Genomic DNA, 17,074 nt, shown 5'->3' with positions numbered 1-17,074 from the left:
TATTGTAGTTTCTTATTGAGATAAAATAAAGAAGCAAACTGTAGGCATGTGTCTTGCTTTTAATATCGCGCATTCTCGCAATTCGTACTGCTTGTCCCACTCTTTTACCCGTATGAAGGTCAGCTGTTGGAGGCGTGTACCTTGATGTGGGAATCAGCCAAACCAACAACCAACAGTATCACCAGCGACTGCAGCCATTCACGTTAGTGTTAATCTGTACCCTCACAAAATACTTGACAATTTCCCTTGTGTCAAGTGTACGATTGAGGACAAAATAACACTCTCTTTCAACCAAATTTAAATCAGCTTCCGATAGCACGGGAGATCCGTAAGGGCCCACTGAATTCTGCGCACTTGTGAAAACGTCCGGTCAGATCTGCCCTGAACCTTGCTGTCCTACCCTATGACATCCTAAATGCTTTTCGATCAGAGAATTTCCAAGTCGGACAGACAAACTGGAAAAGATGCGGAAGGACGTGAGGATATTACTTGTAGGAGAACGTGAGTGCAGTGTTGTTTTCATTCGCTCAGACTGCTACTGGCGATACAGTGTCATTTGCAATGACAACTGACCAACTGCCCGGGGCGATCGGTTGTATTGTGACACTTTCCTACTATTGCTACATTTCACAGTAACGTTAACGTTTTAATGGTGTAAATTTCCTGAGATGTTGAAATGCAGCCTGGTTATGTTGGCTGCCAGACGGATGGACGACGTCGCGAAATAGACCAAACAGTCAACTAGGCTACACTGAACCTGGCCGATTACTTAACATTATTTAATCCGATGTTGAATAACTGTTAGTGCTCTATAGGAAACGTAGACTGTAATCTGTTGCCAGGATATTCTATACTGTCTCACATTAATATAATATTTTGCACATTTTGTGTTTAAATATTAATTTAAAGACTCCTTTTACATTTCATAGGTTTAGACTAGCCAGCGAATTAGCAAGAGAGAGGACGAACAAAATCCTCCTGTTCATGCATCTATGTTTTGAATGTGCATCCCAAGAGACTGTTCACTGTGCAAGTAGCTGTCACAAAACATCGACTTGGTAATATGAAATCTGGCTTGTTCCTTGATCCATGGAGGTGTGTAAAATGTTTTGATGCAAGTTGGAAGAAGTCACCACGAAACAGTCCGGTTGAATGCCATGTTTCCCACTTGGTCATCATGGCCAGGACCTAGACCTCTCTCTATACATCTGTAGATCCAAGCCACAGATTGCAGAGTTGTACATCTTGATACTATACAGTCTATATGAGAAGGTGCTCATGAATGACATGTATAAAATGTTGTGTCATACCTTAGGTGTGATTATTCAGTGAATAGTGCTCAAGTGTCAATGCAGCCGTTGACGGAAGAACACCTCATCAGGTGTAAACAACATGATGACTTCAGTAGCGAAACCTAAATGTCCAAATGCTTGTCTTGTGAATCTGAGTACAAGTGCATTCCAGCCCTCCTGTGATGTATTCGTCCAACAGTGGTGTGGTAGTGTGGTTTATAATGTCGACAGTGGTGTGGTAGTGTGGTTTATAATCAGAGATGGGCAAAAATACATCAAAATGTATTTTAATACAAAATACCCCTCAAATAAATGTATTAAAATAAAATACAAAATACTGGTGCCAGAAAATGTAACAAAATACAATACATGTATTTTGTATTTAAAATATAGGAAATACTTTTTCTGGATTTTCCGTTTTCTCAGTTTGGTATAGCAGAGCATTCAGGTTTGGGCTATATAATGTACACAAAGCTCTGGTGAACCCCACAAAAAGGAAGAACAGTCACAGAATGTCAGTGTAACTAAGCAAAGCTATTAAAAGACAACAACTTGATTGATTATGTATATATTTTTGCAGGCAGCAGCTGTGTGACTCTCGTGTTTTCACAAAACAAGGCTCTCAATGCAAACTCTATGGCTTCCGGGAGGGCTCGCCCCACCGTGCTTTCGTCATACGTAATTGCGTATAAGGACGTCATACGGCTTTGATCAAGTCACAGGCCTTGTCTATTACCGCGCACTTCAAACACTGACTTTCAGTGCTTAGGGCTTTCACACTGAGAGAACCAGCAGAATTCAGGGCACTGAAAGTACCCGGATGGTGCACTGCAAACGGTCAAAAAATGCAGTGTGAAACGATGGACACTACTCACCCTAAACGGGCGCCATCTTGGCTACGTAGCGGAAGAGGAGGAGCCCTTTCGGCAGCTTTTCAGTTTGGAAAGTTGGCTGACTGACGCTTCGCAAATCACTTCAACCATTATTGCTGGTTACAATAACGGTGTTATCTGATGATGGTACAGTGTCTACTTCTCTGTAACTTTTGAAAAATCTAAGCGAGAAAATGCCAAAAGATGTACATTTACATACAAAACACGGCTGTCAGCGGAGTTTGGTCCGCCATCTTTGTTTAAAATTTCCAGTTGGCCAGAGGAAGCTGGCGCACAGATTTATGGGTAAAAGGCTCACACATTTTTGTCCGTCAGTTTTCCATTTGAGACAACGGCTGTGTTCGAATTCTTAGATAGCTGTCTTAATCCTTGATCTCTTGTTGGACAGGTGTCTGACGAAACAGGTCCTTTCGGGGGAAGGTATCTCAAAAACCGTTGATTTCAAACAGTCTATTAAGATAGCATGTACGGCAACATGTACGGCAATATGTTACGTCATCACGCTGTGTGTGCTTATTTTCGGAAGGAGGCATTTTAAGACATTTCGAACAGGGCCAACACTAATCAGCGACAGAAGGCACTACAGATGTAAGTGCCTAGGGTGCACTACGCACTGTATTGCAGTGTACAGTGCGCGGTAATAGACACGGCCACATTCTGTCAAGATGGCTAACGTTCAGTGTGACAACTCGATTCGCTCTTTGAAAGAACCTTCTTTAAGTCGGCGTACTAATGAAGATAAATTGACAAGGATCAAGACAGCATTTGAAGCACCACTTTTGCCTGACTGTTGCCTGATTCGACAATGACATTCAGAGGCATATCGGACGGTCTAGTGGTAGAATCCGACAGAAAAACACCTTCTGCCTAAACACTGGAGAAAGTATTTTGAGTATTTTAAATACAAAATTACTCCACTCTAAAGTATTTTGTTACAAATTACGTTAGATTTTTCATCAGCCCTATCAAATACAAATTACAAAATACTCAAATTGATTGAAATACGTATTTCAAATACAAGTAATTGAAATACTGCCCATCTCTGTTTATAATGTCGACAGTGGTGTGGTAGTGTAGTTTATAATGTCAACAGTGGTGTGGTCTTGTGGTTTTTAAGGTAAACAGTGGTGTGGAAGTGTAGTTTATAAGGTCAATAGCCAGAAGATGTTTCAAAAGTGGCCTACATAAAACTGTTGAAAATGGCTAAAAATGCATTAAGCTGTATCATGAATTAAATATAAGGGTACTATGCCATTTTAAGGTCAGACATGGTGCTTCAGCCTTAGGACAGAGATGACTCACGAAGGAATACCGGCGTCAACATTCACTGTTGTGGTTTTACTTGTTTCTTTTCTTCACAGCCAAAGTAGGCAAGACTTCCCTTATCATGTCACTGGTCACGGAGGAATTCCCAGATGTGGTATGCCAAAAGCTATCAAAGATTTTAATTTAGACAGTGGTGGACTGCTTCATTTGAAATATATTGATTTATATACCATCTTAAAGCTGATTTAATAATACTGTATTTTGTAGACAGTATCTAAACAGTGTGTTCACGATAGTTCACAAAGTACCCCCTGTAGCTAGTGTACTAAACTGAATCTTTACATCAGGTGCCCTACCGTGCTGAAGAGATCACCATCCCCGCCGATGTCACTCCAGAACGAGTGCCCACACACATCGTGGACTACTCAGGTAATGGGTCACTCGCAGAAGCCTGGTTTAGTGCTGCATATATATGCTGCAGGGCTGAGTCACACGTCTAAGCGATTCTTGATTCTTTCCACAGAGGCCGAACAGACTGATGAGCAACTCTATCAAGAAATAACCAAGGTGGGTCTCTCGCTGGCGGTGGAGATGATGCACGCAGTGATATTCGTGTATGGTGGAGTGCCACGACTAACTGTGTCCTCTATCAATTACAGGCCAATGTCATATGCATTGTCTATGCAGTCAACAACAAGAATTCCATTGAAAAGGTAAGGTGGGAGTTTCAGCAAGTTGACTCAAGATTCGCTATTCATTAGTAAGATGTCTGAACATATCTGAGAGCTGTTTGTCTAGTTTGGAAGTGGGTCTCTGTTTTTATTCGTTCATCTTTAATGTATGTTTTGTTGTTTTAGGTGACCAGTCATTGGATTCCACTAATAAATGAAAGAACAGACAAGGACAGCAGGTCAGTTTGAGGAAACTTTTTTGTGGTGAAAGGGGATTGGGCCATAAAGCCTAGTATAATACTCATAATCATGCCCTCTATAAGAATCATCCCTCCATAGGAATCACCCCTCCATAGGAATCACCCCTCCATAGGAATCACCCCTCCATAGGAGTCATCCCTCCATAGGAGTCATCCCTCCGTAGGAATCACCCCTCCATAGGATTCACCCCTCCATAGGATTCACCCCTCCATAGGAGTCACCCCTCCATAGGAATCATCCCTCCGTAGACTCAACATTAAAAAAGCACAAAAGGAGAGTCATGGAGGTGACATACAAAATGTCCATCCCATGTTGAATGAGAGCTTCATTTGAGTTCACTGAGAATAAATGGAGGTTCTCTTCATCCATAGCCTGCATTAATAAGACTTGGGCTTGGGTGTATTTCAAAGAAAAAAAGTAAACCTGTAAGAACAGAATGGAGAGGTTAGCAGTACGAACGTGACAAAGTCCAAAGTGATAACTGTACCATGTTTGCTACAATGTGTTACATTATTTCACTAGCTCATAAACATTTGCCCTCTAATATTATATTATTTATATTTCTGTGTTGGGCAGGATACCCCTGATCCTGGTGGGCAACAAGTCTGACCTGGTGGAGCACAGCAGCATGGAGACCATCCTCCCCATCATGAACAAGTACACGGAGATCGAGACCTGTGTGGAGGTGAGCGACTGAGGATGCAGAGGTCTCAGAGTGCAAAGGTCAAACCCATGTATCTGGCTACCAATCCCTCCATGAGCTCTTCCATAGTTGACTGCTAGTTTTCCGAGATTTTTCATCCATGATGAGAGAAACTCCCCCAGTCTGCTTTGGAGATCTTTCCGGAAAAGGCAGCTTTGCAAAAAAAAAGGCTGTGCTCAGTGAGGAGGGTCTGTCATTTCTGCCATTTCTATATTTCTAAAAGCCCACGTGACGACCATGTGGTGAACATGAGTTACTGTTCACAGTGCATGTCAGTTTTTTGTCAAGATGGACATCATTGTTACAGATGGGCTGTGGTGACAGTTAGTACCACATTGTGCACCATACCCTGATCTGAAGTCAGCTGTGAATTAAGATTTTCTTAGCTCTGCATGGCCTGCCCCTTCTAGTCGTTGACCGATGTGTGTCTTAAAGCAAGTAAACCGTGTCGCATCAGGATACAAATCACAAAGAGACTAGTAGATACCAGCAGGCAGCCTGCAGCCTTCTGTGCCAGTGTCCATTCACAGTTGGCAATAATGAACAAGCTAGATACTACATTCGAAAATGCTAAGCTCCTCTCCACCCAGACATGGAGTGGACCCGCTGAGAGCTTAATCTGGGTCTGATCTCTTCTCTGGAAGTGACCTAGTATAGACAGGGCAGCGTTCGCCAAGACCCTGCTAAGGCCTCAGCCATGATGAGCCTGGGCTCTGAGATCTCCCATCCCTACTACTGTAGCGTCGCTAGCAGCTAGCTTGGATTATATCCATAGATGTCTGAGTTGGAACAGTGTCAGTCTTACTTAAGGACGTGCTACCCAAGTACCCTAACCCCCGACCTCAGACATCTGGCAGCTGGCCTGGCAGTGAAGGGTATCGGTTTTTATTATACGCTGTAGTGCACTGTGATTGAGTTATTGAGCGCAGAACAGAAATCACACAAGCCGAAGTCTGGCCACAGATCAACTCTCAGGAGCCTTATCTTATCCATCTTTGGATAAGGGAGAACATTTACATTTACAATATTCATTAGCAGTTTGAATGTCATGGCCGCACTCAAGGAGTAGCAGTTGGAAGGTAGTAAGGTGGCATTAACATGCTCATACTGCATATGTACTGAGTACTGCAGAAGCTTTTATGTTCGCGGGTAGCTAGAATGTTCTCGCTCACAAGCATTTCATTTCCAAGAGCTCTAGCTAGCGCTCCATTCAGGAGTATTGAAATACACACAGGCCGTATCTTCACTTTAACTCTTCATTATTAGTTAGTGTCCGAGGGGTGGGATTGCCCTGTTCTCAGAGCCAAATGAACAGTAATGTGTGTGTGATTGGGGGTGGCTATGGGATGGGATACGGATGTTTAGTTATTACCTTTTGTTTTCTTTTGAAGTGTTCTGCCAAGAACCTGAAGAACATCTCGGAGCTCTTCTACTATGCTCAGAAGGCGGTTCTGCACCCTACCGGCCCCCTCTACTGCCCCGACCTGAAGGAGGTACCGCAGATAGCCTTATACGAAGAGATCATTTACCCCTTTCCGACGGGAATGCTTCTGAAACCTCTGAGTCTTGTTTACAGATGAAGCCGGCGTGTCTAAGAGCCCTCACGCGCATCTTCAAGGTGTCGGATTTGGACAATGATGGCATCCTCAATGATAACGAGCTCAACTTCTTCCAGGTGAGCACCCCTATTCGTACGGTTGATTCTTCTGCAGATGACTAATATATGGTTCTTTCCTCTTGTGTTGATCCATAAAGGATATTTTTGTTGTCTTTAAGTAGCCACAGCTGTGATGTCCTCTCGTGTTTCTCAGAATAAATCTTTTTCAGAGATATGACACCTGTAGTGTTACTTAGCATGAGTGGTGTCAGTTCTAATGGTGTGACCGTGTCGGGTGTAGTGTATGTGTGCTATGATATTTGACTGATTCTTATATGGATGGTATACAGTGTGACGGTATGAACAGTAGTACCTGTGTGTGTGTGTGTGTGTGTGTGTGTGTGTGTGTGTGTGTGTGTGTGTGTGTGTGTGTGTGTGTATGTGTGTGTGTATGCGTGTGTGTTGTATTTGTAACATTGCATCTTCCATGCTTTTGGTTCAGGTATGTTTTGCCCTGCCACTGAACTGAGTTTAGTGCAGAAGTAATGGAGTTTGGGAGTCAGTAGTAATGGAGTTTGGTGCAGTAGCATATTGCTTTTTGTGTGGCTGTCTGTCACAGAGGACATGTTTCAACACACCCCTGGCTCCCCAAGCTCTGGAGGATGTGAAGAATGTGGTGAGGAAGAACCTAAATGATGGAGTGTGTGACAACGGCCTCACGCTGAAAGGTACAACACACACACACACAGAGAGAGAGAGAGAGATAGATAGATAGATAGAGAGAGAGAGAGAGAGAGAGAGAGAGAGAGAGAGAGAGAGAGAGGAATTCTGAACAGCCACTTACTGGTTATAAATTTACCTTACACAAGTCACATGGGAGAAATAAGAAGTATATTTTTGACTTTATGTTCTCACCCGTGGACATGGCTTAGGATGCCGTTTGATAACCAGCTACAATTATTCGTACAGATCTGAGACTGGTTTGAATGTCTTTATATGTTCTGTTAATAGAGATGTAAAGACAGTCCCAGTCCTATATCAGGTTTGGCCTGCATGTAACTGTACTGTTTCCCTTACCAGGCTTCCTGTTCCTTCACACGCTCTTCATCCAGAGAGGCAGGCATGAGACCACCTGGACCGTCCTGCGCAGGTTTGGCTACGATGACGACCTGGAGCTCCACCAGGACTACCTCTTTCCCCCGTGAGTAAACCCTCTCGGCCATGTCAAGCTGTGACTATGTCTTGACTCGTGAGCATATAGCTATTTTTATCCTTTTGTTCACATGTCACTGAACATATCGCTTTTTCTACTCTTAACACTAAGCTATTTCAATGGCTGTCAGAAACATGCATTTGATAATCGCTGAGGCAGGATAGTGCAGAAGGAAAAGTTGGTAATATTAAAGTACCCATGTCAAAACCTGTCTGATCCAACTGACAGCATGAGGGAAATGTACCTGCTACCTGCAGTGTGTTGATGCATGACCGAATCTGGCAAGGAAGGGGTTAAGCGTGTTTGTGACTGGTATTCACATGCTGGTGAACATGGACTTGGAAAGCCCTGTTAGCTCATTAATGTGATGCTAGCCTAGTGGGACGTCCTGTGAAGGAGAGCCTGTGGGCTGGGAGGTGTAATCCCAGTGGGTAATGACTGGGATCATGGATAATGTGAGGAAAGCCTTCCCCTGCCCGGAGGTTCACTACCCCCCATCCTCAACCCCCTCCGGGGTTCTGTGGCCGTCCCCCATAGTGTCTTTTGAGGAGCGCTGGTGTAATCCAGCTATTCTGATCGCTAATCCGGGCCCTGGGTGCGTCTCTTAATCTGACCATAATGTTTATGCTGCCGCAGGTTAAAAATACCTCCTGACTGTACCACCGAGCTCAACCACAACGCTTACCTCTTCCTTCAGAGCATCTTCGACAAACATGACAAGGTGACTGTCAAGCTTTCTCTCCACATCACACTGTTACTGACAATAAGCAATGCAGGCTTTACGTGACTCAATAGTACTGCACTTAATCACCATTAGCCATCATTAGCCACCATTAGCTTAGCACCATCTGGATGTCCTCTACTCCTACACCCCCTATGTCCTGTGCTGTTGTAACTGTTAAAAACGTAACACTTCAAACCATTGAAAAACGCACCACTTTGGTCAGAGAAATGAATGTTAATGCACCAGTGACAGACAATGATTAATCATTTCTTTGTGATCCCAAAAATGGTTAATAAAAGCATAACAAGACACTCGTGTACATTGCAGGTTTTTAGGATATTATTTACGATCATTGAGAGCTATCCACTAGCCTTAAATCATTTCTTTCTGTAGATTTCCATTTTGATGTGCAAAGCCCTGACAGATGTCTGCATGTGTTTGTCTGGCTGCAGGACAGGGACTGTGCCCTGTCCCCAGAGGAGCTGAAAGACCTGTTTGAGGTCTTCCCCTACATGCCCTGGGGCGCTGATGTCCACAACACTGTCTGCACCAATGACCAGGGCTGGATCACGTACCAGGGCTACCTCTCCCAATGGACGTCAGTGCACCAACATATCTGTTACTCGTGCTGTTTCGTGTGTCAAAACTGTAGAATTTTTTAGAACCCTGCATAATGGTGTATAAAATATATTTTAATATTACATATTTATTGTGTTCATCGTATTTAAATGTAAAAAAAAAAATACATAATATCTCAGTTTCAGGTTTGCCTTAGTTGCTCATTGTGGCTGCAGTGTTGATAAAATAGATGCTGTTCTTATGTGTGCCTTTTTGTCCAGGCTAACGACATACCTAGATGTCCAGCGATGTCTGGAGTACCTGGGTTACCTAGGTTACTCCATCATCGCTGAACAGGAGTCCCAGGCAGCTTCTATGACAGGTGAGAGAATTCTGCTGTCATGGTTACGATGGCGAACAGCTAGCTTGAGTGCACAGTATGAAATACATGACATTTTCACATCACTGATTATGATCATTTTTCATCTGAAGCCGTGGTCATGTTTGAGATGTCATTTCTACTTTGAAAGACAGCAAACAATATATGAAACACTTGAAGACTCCTGTCCTGTTGTATATCTGTGTAGAGACATACTGGTTGTCATTTTGGTTGTCTCCCTGTGTGAATATCGGTGCTCTCTCTCTCATATCCTCTGTCCCTTTAGTCCTCTCTCTCATCTTCCTTTATATATTTCTCGGTCTCTTTCGTCCCCGTCCCCGTCCCCCCCTGCAGTGACTCGGGACAAGAAGATTGACCTGCAGAAGAAGCAGACTCAGCGTAACGTGTTCCGCTGTAATGTCTTCGGTGCCATTGGCAGTGGCAAGAGTGGCTTCCTGCAGGCTTTCCTGGGGAGAAACCTCATGGTCAGTAGCACACTAGTCCTGTGTGGACATGCATCACACTCGTCCTGTGTGGACCTGCATCACACGTGCTCTCTGTGGCTGCAGAGTAGTCACCAGATGAGGACTGAAACTGAACTACACAGTATTAATCGCTGCTGTGAAACCAGCTACGGCTGTAACACTAACTACTTTTGCTTTCATTATTGGAAAAGTTTGAAAACTTGAAAATTGATTAATTATTGTTGTGAACGTACAAATTGAAAATCAATATGATGGTAGGGGTAGTTCCTTCCTTTAAAAGTATTTGTGCGATTGAACCAGAAGTCTTACAATATGCCATCACTGTGTGTGTGTGTGTGTGTGTGTGTGTGTGTGTGTGTGTGTGTGTGTGTGTGTGTGTGTGTGTGTGTGTGTGTAAAATACACACTCTCTCTCTCTGGTCTAATGTTCTTATGTGTCTTACCTCCCCCGCAGCGCCAGAGAACAATAAGTGAAGAACACAAATCCTATTATGCAATCAGCACGGCCTATGTCTACGGTCAAGAGAAGTACTTACTGGTGAGCTCCTCTATTGTTGTCTGGTCAAACTGAAAGGGCTACCTGCACCACTGAAGGCGCCGACTCCCTTACTGAATTGTTGTTAGATTATAGAGCACCTTAAGGACTTATTCAGCAATTGCTAACATTGATTTCAAATGGATATCTAAAAAAGTAGTAAATGGATATGAATTTATTTTTTAATGACACTAACTGTGTCAGGGAGAAACGTTCCACGTGCCTTTGCTATGCATGCTATTCCTGGAAAAAATAATTAGGGTTGGATTAAACTGGAATAACAGCAAACAACCGGTTGGCGGAAATTTGTATGACTGAATGTCTCCGTAGGAAGCTTGTAGGAAGCAATGCCTGAGGAAAGACAGTACTTTTCAGTTTATTGTGGTCTTTTAATGAAGGCCCGAGGTCATCCTGACTAATATTGAAATATTTCCCGTCCCTCTCTCAGCTTCACGAGGTCTTCCCAGATTTTGATTTTCTCTCGGACGCCGAGATGTCCTGCGACGTTGTGTGCCTGCTCTACGACTCCAGCAACCCCTTCTCTTTTGAGTACTGTGCGAACGTCTTTAAGGTAGGCATGCCCCTTGCTGTGCATTTAAGCACGCTTTAACTGACTCTCAGCCTATTGAGAATAGAAGCACCACTCACTCTGTGGACTAAAATTGACTTCACCAATTACAGTGTTCACGGCTGAACATAAATCAATCATAGTGTGAACGATAATAGGTTAGAGGGGTGGCCAAGCATCCTGTGTGTGGTCCATTCACTAGTAATACAAGTCTCAATGAATGACAACATTGGATTCGTCATCAGATAGCTTCTTGTCTCCACTGAATTGGTTTAGCTATGAACTATGTAAGTGCATGTATACATAAATACATACAGTAACACAAACACGCACGCGCACACGCACACGCACACGCACACACACATATACACACACACACACACACACACACACAAACACACACATATACATACACACACACACACACAAACACACACACACACACACTTCAGAACACAGAAAAGGTCAGTAGTCAGCCGCCGTCTGTTCTGTTGTCCCGACAGCAATACTTCATGGACAGCAAGACGCCCTGCATGCTGGTGGCCTCCAAGACGGACCTGCCGGAGGTGAAGCAGCTGTACGCGCAGACCCCGCTGGAGTTCTGCCGCCGGCACAAGATGCCGCCGCCGCAGTCCTACACCTGCAACACGGCCGCCGCGCCCAACAGGGACATCTTCATCAAGCTCACCACCATGGCCATGTACCCGTAGGTCCCAGCCCCGCCATCACACCACTGCAGCTGCACTCATACACCCAACAGTCAAACACTCAAGCAAATAGTTCATATTCAATTGGTCCAAATGGTCTTGAAATATAGGTCCATGTTCTCCTTAAAGGATGTACAGTCGTATGTGTGCATATGTATAAAATGAGTCTAATATTGGCCACACAAACTGAAGCTGTTAGTGATTTAATTTTGCCAGTTGCCCAGCCGGTGGCTCCTAACATCCATAGTTTTGACAACAGTTGGGTATTTCATCCAGATCTGTCGTTTAGCCACTAGTCTGCTGAGGTTGGCCTCAGCTGTCCGCCAGCCAAGTGTGTTTGAGACATAGATGCTTGGCAGCTGAATCCAGTGAACTGTCTGAGCAAATAAGGGTAAGACATGTTTACTGTGAAGTCTGAAGAGGGATGTTTTCTGTTCGCATCTCTGGATGATGTAATACCTATCTATCGGAACAGTAATCCCACAATATAACCAACTCGGTGCACAACAGCACTTGATCCTCCTACAACAGTAATCCAGCAAATACAATCTGCAGCATATGGCATACTGTAACATTGAATCTGTTTTAGGTGGATGTTTAAGTTGCTAATTATGGATGCGTACACGTGGATGGTCTTAACAGCGTGTGTGTAATGGTATTACCTCAGTAGAGTTTGTGCATGTCAGCAATATCAGCTTGGTCATGAGAGACGCCGATGGGTCTTCCCTCACTCTTTCTGACCAGCCGTTCGACTGTCCCACCTGCTGTGTTACTGAAGGGTGCCCTCACCGGTGGTGGACACTGCTGTGCATTAACAACACTGTGTGTGTTTGTGTGTGTGTGTGTGTGTGTGTGTGTGTGTGTGTGTGTGTGTGTGTATAACCTCAACAATCTTACTTCTTGGATTTGTGTGTGTGTTAAGCACCCCTTTTCTTTGAGGGTGTGTGTGCATGCATGTGTGTGCATTTGTCAATCTTGAACAAAATTGAACAATCTTCTCTTTGGTGTGGGTGTGTGTATGATGTGTGTGTGTGTGTGCGTGTGTGTGTGTGCGTGTCCTGCTGTGCTCTATGTGTGCTGTGTGGGTTTCTCTCTTCTCAGCCACGCTCGCCTGCGCTGCATGTGCACGTGCAACCGGTGCACCTTCTGTCTCTGTCAGAACTTCCTTAACTCCGAGCTGATGCAGACCGTGAAGGCCAAACTCTACACCGTCATATTCAGCAGGTTTTCCCTTCTCTTTCCTCAAAGACAAAACAAAAAACAACCGCTCGTTCCATTCTTTTTGTTCTCCTGCATCAGCTTGATGGCCATCATCTTATCATTTTGTCTCGAACCTGTGAGGTTTGGCAGGCCCCTGGCATCTGTGTGTGGTCACGTCTTCCCAGTTTTAAACAGTTTCACCTCCATGTTTCTGTTCTCATCAAAATTCAACTTCCGTCAAACTTCCGTCTGTCATTTTTTTTGTTCTTCCTCATTTTGTTCTCGTCTGTCTTAATCTCTCGTCTGTCTTAAATCAGACTCATTTACTTGTTTCACTGTCCTCGTCTCTGTGTCTTCTCTCTCTTTTCACTTTTCAAAGTCCTGTCTTGGAGACACATAGCTCTTCAGATTTCTGTTTCTGTCTCCCAACATGTGGCATTTCCACTTCCTCCGTCATTCCTCAATGTCATGTGTGTGTGTGTGTGTGTGTGCACCCGTGGCCAGTTTGTGTCTTGTTATTTTCAGCAGATTGTCTCCTCTGTACTTCATCATGTCCTCATGTCCTTTACTGTTCACTGCATTCCATGTCATGACATTTCTGTCCTGTTGAGTGTTTAAAGATTCTAAAAGATTCTAATCTCATTAAGGCCTTTTGCCAAGGGAGAACTACTGTCTGTGCGTTGCGTTACATGCCGTTTCTTAAACCGTCTCATTTTACATCAAAGTATTACACACAGTCCAGATCAGACTCAAGCAGCTTTTCACTCACAGATTTGTTTTTCACTCTTGTGCTCTTTTCTACCCCCCCCCCCCTCCCTCCCTCCCTCCCTCTTTCTCTTTCTTTCTGTCAAATCTCTCTTCTTTCTGCTCGTTCCCCAGTCACATGACCCAGGCTGATCTGAAGAGCTCCACCTTCTGGTTGAAGGCCAGCGTTGGCGCCACGGTGTTTGTGGTGCTGGGCTTCGCCATGTACAGAGCCATGCTCAGGTCGCGGTGATCCAGCCCCCCCCCCCCCGTCGTCGTCGTCGTCGTCGTCCCCTCCTGCCATCCCCTCCCTGCAGGCGTATCCCCATGTCCAAACACAAACATTCTCCAAATGAAGACTTACATTTTCCACATAGTAAAGCTACATGTAATTTTGTACGTCGACGTGTATAATGCTCTCTGACCTGTGGTGATATCATAGCTATTTATATTTATACTGACTAGATGGAGGAGTCAATACGCACAGTATGTGGAGTATTTCTTCTCAGTTATCTGTCTCTTGGTTCCTGATGACTCTTAAAATAGGTGGCAGGAGACTCTGTGTATCCTTGTGAATAATGTACATTGTTAGTGTATGTATATGTGTATATATATATATCTCTTTCCCCATGAAACGATGTAAAAAAAGGGAGTTGGATATTAATAAGGTTGGATTATAAGCTTTCATACATTACACAAGCTGTAATGCACAAGTCGACTCATCAAACTTTATATTCAGTTGTTGTTTGAGTTCCGTTTTTCAAGCAGGTTTCTGAATGGCACAAGTGAGCCAGATCTTGTGCAACAGACTGCTGGTATTCATTTTACTGATGAACACTCATTTGTGGCGATTAAATCGTCACCGTTTAAATCGCAGGTCTTGGAAAATCCGTTATTGGAGAGATAAAGGAATAAGCGGGATGACATATTTCAATTTTTAATGATGTCACTTCATTCTTACCAGTCGGTAGTTTTGCACGTGTTACTCTGCATCAAGATGTGTTCATATGACACAGTGGTCAGTGGGGCCGACCTCACAGGTGGATGACCAGCGACCTGTGCTGTCTGTACTACCTAGAAAGCCATTCATTCCCTGCACCCTGGTATGCTTAAGGTTCATCATGCTTTAAACACATTAGCTACAGTTCTCAGACTGGATGTGCATGCTATGTTACTTCTTCAGACACTTTCTGTCTAGTATTTTAGATCAATGACAAACTACATTCCTCTATAAAAGAGATCCCCCCCCCCCCCTTTAAAAACATGATATGTTGAGCTTGTTCAAAGGTAGTTTTTGTTTCTTTTTCATACTTTCCAAAAGTTTACAATAAATGGGTGCTGCTAAAGCGATGGCTGATGTTTGGTGAGTTACTGCCACTATGGGACTCTTTCTGTTTCCAGAGCCTTCTACACCAGCTGCAGATGCCTCTCACTCTTCACCTGAAAAAGCCAAGTGTTTGTGGGGTGTGATGTCTGCATGAAAAACTTCATAATGCATTATAATGTGTCACCATTGCTAATATCAGAATTCAGGTCAAGATGCACAAATCACACGTCCATATCATGGGGTACCTTTTCCCTCATCCAGATATATACAAGAAAGTGCCTCACAAACGCAGTAAATCAGTTACAGTTTTGCACACTCTAATGTAAATGCTGTCAAACAGGCATACCAACACTGTCAAGACCTCTTTCACCTACTATCTCCAATGCACACCTTTTCACATATTAAACTGTCGTGACTGCCCTGTTCTACCCTTACCACACTATCAGACTCCTACACTGGCCCCTCTATTCTGTTTTAGAATACAGAATGCTCATGCTGTGACCAGGAAGTTGCCAGTGTTCCGGAAGCACAAACCCACATGGACATATTATTTCAGTCCTGCTGCTGCAAGAATGGTCTGTTCCATTATTGCAGAGAGTGAGGCAGCCCTCAGCCCATCATTTTGAAACTGCTTGTGATTGCCAGCGGCCACTGGAGTTCAGCCACATCTTCTGGTTACAGGAAGTGAAAGTTATGAATAAAGAGAGCAAAGTCATCTCTCATCTCAAGGCGCTGGTGAAATCTTGGCATGTAGAGCTGGATGGTAAAAAAAACTAGTACTTGGACCACCTCTATGCTACTCATGTTAGTCATTAAGTGGAAGACTTTAACATGTGTTGGAGAAACCCAGACACCAAACACGCAGTAGGAAAATCAGAATCAGAAAATAAGTCCTATCCAGGTCATATAAACAGACCAAACGCTTCAATCAGAAAGGTCAGGAGAGCCATGTAAGAGTATATAAAATATAAAAGAGTGAATAAAAAACTGAAGCGAGATGTTTTAAACCTGTACTCCTGACTTCTAAACCAGAACAGTTTTTCCCCACAAAATGTTGTGGAAGGGGTCCTAATTTTTTTGACGGGTAATTGGCAACGAGCAGACTCTGGCGCACATGAACTAATGCAAATGTAATAACTTGGCAAAATCATTTAGCTAATTTAATACCACGAGCAAGATCCCACGCACAAACATGGGCGGGTCAGTGCAATGCTCCCACACACCACACGATAGCTTTAGTTTGTGCGTGCGGAGTTTTGCTCATTGCTCGTTAATGAAATTAGGGCCCACGGAGGCTGGAGAACATTCATTTTGTAATGACAGTTTCCATAACGATCAAGCGCATTTATGCATGCATATTTCATGGTCTTGTCATACGTACACGTAAATCAATATATGGATATCTTTCAGTAATGTTGTTAATGCTCTCGATGATCTGTGTTTGATCCCAGGTCTGACATATGTGTATTAAGCAGGTGAGCATAATACACAGCATAATACCCAACACAGTTTTGACTGGCACTCGGAATCAGCAAGTTCCTGCCATCGCAAATCTGACAAATTTAAAAACAATCATATTTGTTGCCACACAGGTAATCGTGCCAGCTCAAGACTATGTCATCTGCATCATCTTTAATGAGAACTCAATCCTCCTGATCATTATTGGGTTTTAACAGTCCCCAGTACTTTGTGGATAATTATGTGTTATCCACCCATTCTCACACTCCATTGTGATTCCTTAGTCCAATCCAAACTTGTCTAGCCAATCCATGAATGAAAACCAACATGATCACCAGGTCAGTTCCCCTGGCTTGACACTGCTGTCTGCTTTCAGACTAGGGCTAGGCTTTCATGGTAAAGGAGATAGAGTAACATTCTTTACTTTCTTTTCATTTGTCATGTTACTTCATCTAGGTAGTCAAATTTCAAATATGCCACTTGTAGCCTACTGA

General features: G+C 43.6%; 1 protein-coding gene across 2 annotated transcripts; it reads left to right on the top strand.

Annotated features, from left to right (window-relative positions):
- Positions 1 to 55: 55 nt before the first annotated feature.
- Positions 56 to 15,145, top strand: rhot1b (ras homolog family member T1). Of its 2 annotated transcripts, XM_031563835.1 has the most exons (20): positions 56 to 501; positions 3,547 to 3,605; positions 3,799 to 3,880; positions 3,975 to 4,018; positions 4,111 to 4,164; positions 4,309 to 4,361; positions 4,960 to 5,068; positions 6,478 to 6,579; positions 6,663 to 6,761; positions 7,303 to 7,411; positions 7,764 to 7,884; positions 8,533 to 8,617; positions 9,073 to 9,218; positions 9,460 to 9,560; positions 9,912 to 10,042; positions 10,496 to 10,579; positions 11,025 to 11,147; positions 11,648 to 11,850; positions 12,953 to 13,075; positions 13,931 to 15,145. In XM_031563835.1, exons 1-20 carry the CDS (start codon positions 465 to 467, stop codon positions 14,046 to 14,048), a joined length of 1,983 nt encoding a protein of 660 aa, XP_031419695.1. In that variant the 5' UTR covers positions 56 to 464; the 3' UTR covers positions 14,049 to 15,145. The 2 variants fall into 2 exon arrangements, with proteins under 2 accessions (XP_031419695.1, XP_031419696.1); XM_031563836.1 differs by lacking the exon at positions 12,953 to 13,075.
- The last annotated feature ends 1,929 nt before the right edge of the window (positions 15,146 to 17,074 follow it).

The sequence above is a fragment of the Clupea harengus genome, chromosome 26 (assembly GCF_900700415.2).
Source record: "Clupea harengus chromosome 26, Ch_v2.0.2, whole genome shotgun sequence".
NCBI classification, from domain to species: domain Eukaryota; kingdom Metazoa; phylum Chordata; class Actinopteri; order Clupeiformes; family Clupeidae; genus Clupea; species Clupea harengus.
This window is presented reverse-complemented; position numbering and strand designations above follow the sequence as displayed.

Excerpts from the sequence above, each read along its gene's own strand:
- rhot1b (XM_031563835.1), top strand. The coding sequence starts at position 465 with ATGCGGAAGGACGTGAGGATATTACTTGTAGGAGAAC. Across the intron at positions 502-3,546 it reads GATATTACTTGTAGGAGAAC|CCAAAGTAGGCAAGACTTCC; the intron begins GTGAGTGCAGTG and ends TTTTCTTCACAG. Across the intron at positions 4,019-4,110 it reads TCTATCAAGAAATAACCAAG|GCCAATGTCATATGCATTGT; the intron begins GTGGGTCTCTCG and ends TATCAATTACAG.